At 36.1% G+C, this 7,516-nt stretch overlaps 1 protein-coding gene across 5 annotated transcripts in view; it reads left to right on the forward strand.

Annotated features, from left to right (window-relative positions):
• BLNK (B-cell linker) overlaps positions 1 to 2,441 on the forward strand; it is a 58,443-nt gene extending 56,002 nt beyond the window's left edge. For all 5 annotated transcript variants that reach the window (XM_006880080.1, XM_006880082.1, XM_006880081.1 and 2 more), the window contains one exon: positions 2,325 to 2,441. In XM_006880080.1, the coding sequence (XP_006880142.1) occupies positions 2,325 to 2,441 (117 nt within the window). The remainder of the gene's footprint in view (positions 1 to 2,324) is intronic.
• Positions 2,442 to 7,516: the final 5,075 nt, after the last annotated feature.

The following is a 7,516-nucleotide window of genomic DNA, read 5'->3' on the forward strand; positions in this document are numbered from 1 at the left end:
CATTTATGGTCTCTTTAGGGTGTATTCCCAGTAGTGGAATTGCTAGGTCAAATGGTATCTCTATTTGCAACTTTTTGAGAAAGCACCACATTGCTTTCCACAGTGGTTGCACCATTTTGCACTCCCACCAACAGTGAATAAGGAAGGGTTCCAGTCTCTCCACAACCACGCCAGCATTTGTTGCTTGCTGTTCTGTTACATTTTGCTAGTCTTACTGGGGTGAGATGATATCTCATGGTTGTCTTGATTTGCATCTCTCTCAGAGCTAGGGATTTTGAACATTTCTTCATGTGCTTGTTGGCCATCCAGGCTTTTCTTCTAACAAAATAAAGACTTCAATAATCCATGAATGCACAGTAAAGTATCACTATACTTACAGGGAAAGAGAAGAAGAAAAGCAAAAACAGCAAAATTCGAGTTAAGAAATACGTATTTCCAAGATTTCCCCAAGAAAACTATACCAATCCAAACCAAGCACTTACTTACTTGCTAGAAAGGATTCAAATCATTTAAAAGTGTCATAATCACTATGTATCTGTTCTTTCCCCTCGGTAAGAGCTCAGGCTATGTCTTGTTTACCTGCATAGTTTTAGAACAGCCCAATGGTTTGCTTCAGTCAATGCTCAGGACTTATTAAATTAATTAATTGAATGGGTACAACTGAAAAAATCTTGTGTCAACATATATGTTCTCTATGTTTTTCATTTAACAAAGTCTCAGATATTTAGAAAATACAAAATTCTTGAATCAGAGAACATTGGCCAAGGCGAAACTAAGGTTTTACTATTTCTGTTTGTTTCTTTAAAGACTGTAGGGGATGTTTTTTGTTGAAGGTTTAGGAGAAATTGTTCAAGGTTTCATACAGTCTGGATAAATGGCTCCAGAAAGTCTGTCCTCTATGAGAGTTTGAAATTCTGCCCATATTTTCCCTCTTTTGATCAATATCCTTATTCCTATTGTGGTATAAAAAATACTAATAGACACAATTAATAATAATTTATTTAAGTACATTTCTTTGGTGACTTATTTTGTAGCACTTAGTATAATCAGTGGTTTTCATTTATGGCCTGTGTTACATTTATTTTTCATTTAAAACTTAGATCATTTTTACTTTCAGAATAAATGCTGACCACCTTACATAAAAATCCATAAAGTACAAAAGTTAAAGTATGGAGAAATAAACATATATGGCCAGCATTAAATAGTTAAGTAAGCACTAATATAGGTTAAAAAAAATCCAAAAATGGAATTGTGAAGAATTATAGTACCTTACCTATTACAAAAGAGAGGAGGGAAACTTTTCTGGCAGTAAATTTAAGGGAGAACTTATAACATCAGGTTGGGGGTTTTAAGGTTTTGGGGTTTTTTTCTTGTTGTGTTCTCCTCCTTCTCCAGCAGATCATCTGGTAGATTCAAACCACATACCTTCAGGATTGCAGCACAGCTTCTTGCTACCAGGCCACCAAAGCTCCCTTGACATCAGTTTATCTTAAACTTATATAATACAGAAAATAAAATGTGGTTTTAAAAAATTGTATGAGTTTCACTTTTGACAGTAAATAAAAGCAAACTGTAAAATTATAACTCAGTTTCTCAAAGAAATTATACTAATTAATGCCACCAGTTCCATTTTTAGTTTTACTAATTGTACTTGCTCACTCACTCATGGATATCAAGTAGGGGCTGATCCTAGCTGACCCTCCAGCAGGTTTTCAGAGCCTGTAAATCGCACAAGCTATTGCCTGTGTTCGCCTACAGAGCTAGTGGATTAGAAGCACTTGCCTTTGGGTTGGCAGCACAACTCCTTACCTGCTAGGCCATCAGAGCTCCCCAAAAATGGAACTGATATTATCAACCATAACTTCTTTGATAAATTACTAAGTTATAATTTAATGTTTTATTCTTATTAACATATTAAAAAGGAACTCTGAGTTGCACTGCTACTTTAAAGGGGATGCTTATCTGCCAATTCAAATCCACCAGCTGTTCCATGAACAAATGATAGGCAGTTTTCTCTAGTGTGATTTACAGCCTCCAAAAACCCACTGGAGGGTCAGCTATGAGTCACTTCCCACTCTAAGGCAATGGGCTGTGTTGTGTTTTGGTTTTGAGCATGGTAAAAACTACTACATGCCCTTGAAAAGTTACAACTTGTGAAACTAGACTTTTTCAGGCAAAATATATGCTGGGACCTAGCAACTTAGAAGAAGGTAAATATCAACTGCTCTTGGATAAAAAGAGGAGTGGAGTTTCATGTTCAGTTAACAAATAGACATGAAATTATGCATGTCAGTATATAATTTATCTATTTGTTTTTCATCTAGTACTTTGGAAGTGTTGCAGAAATAATCAAGAATCACCAACACAGTCCTCTGGTTCTCATCGACAGTCAGAATAACACAAAGGATTCCACGAGACTGAAATATGCAGTTAAAATTTAATAAAGAAAAAAACAGAGATCAACACATTGTTTCAGACACTTTTTTTTCAAACTTTCTACTTTGGAGAAAAATCTCAACATTCCCCATTTTGGATTGTGAATAGTCTTGTGAAAAATAGAAGATCGAAGTAACTATTGAAGTGGTTGTCGATTTCTTTATAAGAGGCTCATGTGGAACTGTCCCATCTATTTCCTGACATGATGAACTTTTACTATCTGGTGAGTTTGAGTTATGCTACTAATCATGTACAAATAAATTTTTATTTAAAGAACACAGGTATACAGCATTCTGAGTCATGTGAGAAAATACCACACTATTTTAAAATTTTTTTAAAAACTCAAACAAAAACTCCTGAGTGAAACAAAGCTGCTGAAAATGTAAGCCATCACAATGGTCACTGGTGCACTAATGTAGCTGGATGTCTACTGTCAATGCTTGACAATTATGCCTTGATTAACATTTTAATGTGTAGGAAATAAAAATAATATAAGTAATGTATGATATTTGTAAGTAGCAACCAAGACAGATGTAATAGTCCCAAACAAAGGACATATATATATGGATATAAATTTTTTAGAAACTATTGCTCAGGATAATATTGTTAGTTTTGCTTACTAAATATGATTGTTCCCTCTTTTATTTGTATGTTTCTTGAATGGGTCCTAAATGTGACATGAAGTTCAAAGTCAAACAAAACCAGTTCAAGTGAAGACATAGACATACCAATGAATAAGAGCAGAAGAGTAGACATGTATAAATACTAAGAAATAAAAAGGATACCATTTTGAGTAGCCACGTCCAGAAATGTATTACACTTGGTCATATAAAGTTTTTTCAACTCTGTACTTTAAGCAACATTAAAATTATGAAACTTCTGATTAAGACAAATCAAACAATTAAATGAGTTAATTTGATCATGGAATAAAGATGGCAATCTCTGAAAAAGTAATGAAAGGCTAGAAGGTAATGAGTTTACAGTAACCCACAGACTGGCCTGTAAAAATGATTCTATTTTTTTTTAAAAATGCTTTTGTGGGGGGAGTGGGAGGGGAGTGCTGGGCAAGGAGAAAAGTGCAACAATGAATGAATGGAATTCCAAAATCTCTGTAAATGTTCATTAAAATTATTAAAAGAAAATTTTAAAAAAAGGTACAGTTAGAAAAGGGATGAAATAAAACCCCACTGGTTATCAATGATGCCATGAAAGAAAAAAAATGCTTTTATATTATTGTTTAAAATATACACAACAATGGTTACTAGAGATGGAAAAGGAGAGAGAAAGGAGTAAAAATCAGTAAACAAATAAGTTTAAGGAAAGGAAAGGCAATACATTATAAGTGACTGATCAGCCTTTGTAAGTAGTTACATTAATCAACTATATTTAATGTTATAAAGCAAAATATGTGCATGACTTAATGAGAAACCAATATGGTTTATAAACTTTCACTCCAATAAAAAATATAGAAAAGAAAATCTACATGGTAGAACATACTATAATTCAACAGTTTCCACATGTACATATAGTTCATTGACAATTATTGCATGCTTCATGTTATATCATGATTCTCACTCTACTTTTCCAAATTACCCCTCCTGTAATAAAACAGCATCACTGTTCTCTAAGCTTCAGTGACAGGAACAGATGCAACAAGAGGGTTGCTGAGTCTGAATTCTACCCACTTCATAAAGGGGGATTGTCCCCATCAATAATATCCATAGTACCAAAATAGCTACAAGGTCAGACATGTCACCCTGCAATGCTCCTGCACCTTTTCCTACTGATCATTGGGTCCAATGTTTGTTGCAAGACTCACAGATTTTACTCACAGTTGTGGAATTTATTAGGAAAATAGGTTGGAGAGTGGGGGAGGCAATGAATATCTCACAATGCAAATCCAGCCATCCCAATCAGATTAACAAGGCACAATTCCTCAGTTAGTGAAAGTTCATGTTCAGTTCAACAACACAAATGCAAGAAGCCTCTGATTTCTTCAATCACCCAACAAACTATCTCAGAGCAGTTATAAATCAGCTTTCCCTTCAATAATCCAGCAAGCAAAACCTTTAACTCTGCCTCCATCTCCAGGGTTCTTCTGGTTATACCTTGCCACAGGCTCTGCACCCTCCCTCCACCACTGTCTTTCACAGGATGGAAAGTGTTCTTTAATCTTGATCCCACAGCTGTTGATGATTTGCAAGACCATGTGTCCACAGTTAAGGTAGCTGGAAACCATGACACTCCTCCCAAAGGGGGCTAACACATTGTCTACAAAAGACAATTTTTAAGGGTTCTGACACCCCAACTTCTTATCTAATTTTTTGGAATTATTGTTACTTTCGGTAAAACTCTGTGGAGAAAGATGGCAGTCTCCTCCCTGAGATTTACATTCTCCAAAACCTGCCAGGAAAGTCAGCTATGAGTAGGTTTGCCTCATTGGCATTCAGTTGAGTTGGGTTTGGTGGGAGTGTACGATGGTGGCAAGAATCACTATGGAAAGTAGTTTGGTTCTTCCTTAGAAAACTGAAAATAGGAATACTATTTGATCTAGCAGCACCACTACTAGATAGATATATCAAAGAAATGAGCTGTGACATAAATGTATATATGTTCACTTATATGTAACACATACAGATTGAATAGGTACAGAGAAAGGATACAACTCTGATCACACTTTTTCTGTTTCCTTGTTCTGTTAGAACACCAGCTTCTTGGTCTATGTATAGGTTTTTCATGAGTTCAGTTTAACTGAGTTAAATGGGAATCTTGTATTCCTATTCTTCTCAGTGTTCATAATTAATAATTTGTTATTATCCACATAGTCAAATGTCTTTGCACAGTCAATAGAACCCAAACATCTTTCTAGTATTCTGTGCTTTCAGTTATTATCTGTATGTCATCAGCAATGTTCTGCAATCTCTCCTTAATCCATCTGCATTTCTGGAAGTTTTCTATCGATAGACTGTTCCAATCATTTTTAGTAATATTCAGCAATGTTTTCCTTGTATGTAGTAGTAATGATATTTTTTGATAGTTTACACATTCTGTTGGACTATTTATTATTTTTTTAAATGAGAAAAAAATTTGGATCTATTCTAGTCAGTTGGCCAGGCAGATGTCTTCCAGATTTCATGAAACAGACTATATGAAGAAGGTTGTGGCATCAGGATTGGAGGAAACTCACCAACAACCTGCAATATGTAGATGGCACAACCTGGCTTGCTCAAAGTAAAGAAAACTTGAAACACTTGCTGCAGAAAATCAAAGACTTCAGCTTTCAATATAGATTACATTGCAGCAATAAGAAAATAAAAATTCTTGCCATTAGACCAGTAGGCAACATCATGATACATGGAGATTGAAGTTGTCAATGATTTAATTTTACTTGGATTCACAGTCAACACCCATAGTAACAGCTGACAAGAAATTAAAAGGCATGTTACACTGGGAAAACCTGCTGGCAAGGACTTCTCAAAGGTGCTAAAGAGTATCAATGTCAGTTTAAAAACGATTGTATACCTAATCCAAAACTATAATATTTTCAACTGCTTCGTACGCTTGTGAAAGATGGACAATGAACAAGGAGGGCAGAAGAAAAATTAATGTGTCTGAATTGTGGTGTTGGAGAAGTGAACACTCCGTGGACTGCCAGAAGAGCAAGCGTGACTTAGAGGAAGTGAAACCAGGGTGTTCCTTAGGGGCAAGCATGGTGAAACATCCTCTTACAGACCCTGCACATTTTGTCAAGACCGGTGAGTCTTTGGGAAAAGACATCACGCTGGGAAGGGTGGAGGGTCAGAGAAAGAGAAAAAGTCCCTCAATGAGATGGACTGACTATAAAAATGGGCTCGAGCTCATATATGAGAGACTGGGAGGATGCAATGGAATACTGAGCGGCATTGAAAAACAAGAAACTCATGAAATATTTCACAAAATGGGTGATCATGGTGGACATACTGAGTGTTCAGGCACCAAAAGACAAATACGATATAAGGTATAATGCCACTGTTGTAAAAGATGACTGACATAAGAGTTGAGGGCAGACTAAGAAAGATGGGATAGTGCTCGCTTCGGCAGCACATATACTAAAATTGGAACGATACAGAGAAGATTAGCATGGCCCCTGCGCAAGGATGACACGCAAATTCGTGAAGCGTTCCATATTTTCGACCCTGAAATGAACCAGTCTCTAACGAAGGCTAACTCCTAACTCCTTTCACCTACAAATTTCGTCTTTGGATACAAAGCTAAGTGGATAGTCCTTACCGAGGGACTGTTTCAAAAGAGGCAGGGAGAAGAAGAGGGGGAAAAAAAAAAAAGAAAGATGGGATAAATAATGTATATACTGCATTAAAACAGATGAGAGAGAGAACTGTTTAAAAGGGACATATGATTGGATATTGTTGTGACAAGAGTCCAGAATGAAAGTAGCATGGTGGAGTGGACTTATGGGGAGGGATTGAATAACAATGAAATAATTTTTTTTTTTTTTACTTTTCAAAAAGAAAAGCAAATTGGAGGAGGGGTGGGCAGGGAGAAAAGTGCAACAATGAATGAATGGAAATCCAAAGTCTCTGTAAACTTTAATTAAAATAAATTTAAAATTAAAAAAAAGATTGCGAGGATGGTGCAGATAGGTAAGGTTCAGATCTGCTGTTCATAGGGTCACTATCAGTCGTAGTTAACTCAATGGCATCTAACAGTAACAACAACTTGTTTAATGCAACATTATTTATAATAGCAAAGAGTTGGAATCAACTCAAATGCCCATCAACAGACAGATGGCTCAAAGAAACTATGGTATATTCACACAATGAAATATTATGCACCTGCTGCAGAGGGTCAAGGACTGCAGCCTCCAATATGGATTGAGGCTCAATGTCAAGAAGACAAAGATTCTAACCACTGGACCAACTGGTAGCATCAGGATGGATGGTGAAGAGATTGAAATTGTTCACAGCTTTAGTTTGCTTGTCTCCACAGTCAACTCTCGGCACCAGTAGCCAGGAAATTAAAAGACGATTGCGATGGGAAAGTCTGCTGTTAGGGACCTCTCCAAAGTACTGAAGAACAATAG

This window comes from Elephantulus edwardii, unplaced genomic scaffold (genome assembly GCF_000299155.1).
Source record: "Elephantulus edwardii isolate Elephantulus edwardi_28Jun2011 unplaced genomic scaffold, EleEdw1.0 scaffold00006, whole genome shotgun sequence".
Classification (NCBI taxonomy): Eukaryota; Metazoa; Chordata; class Mammalia; order Macroscelidea; family Macroscelididae; genus Elephantulus; species Elephantulus edwardii.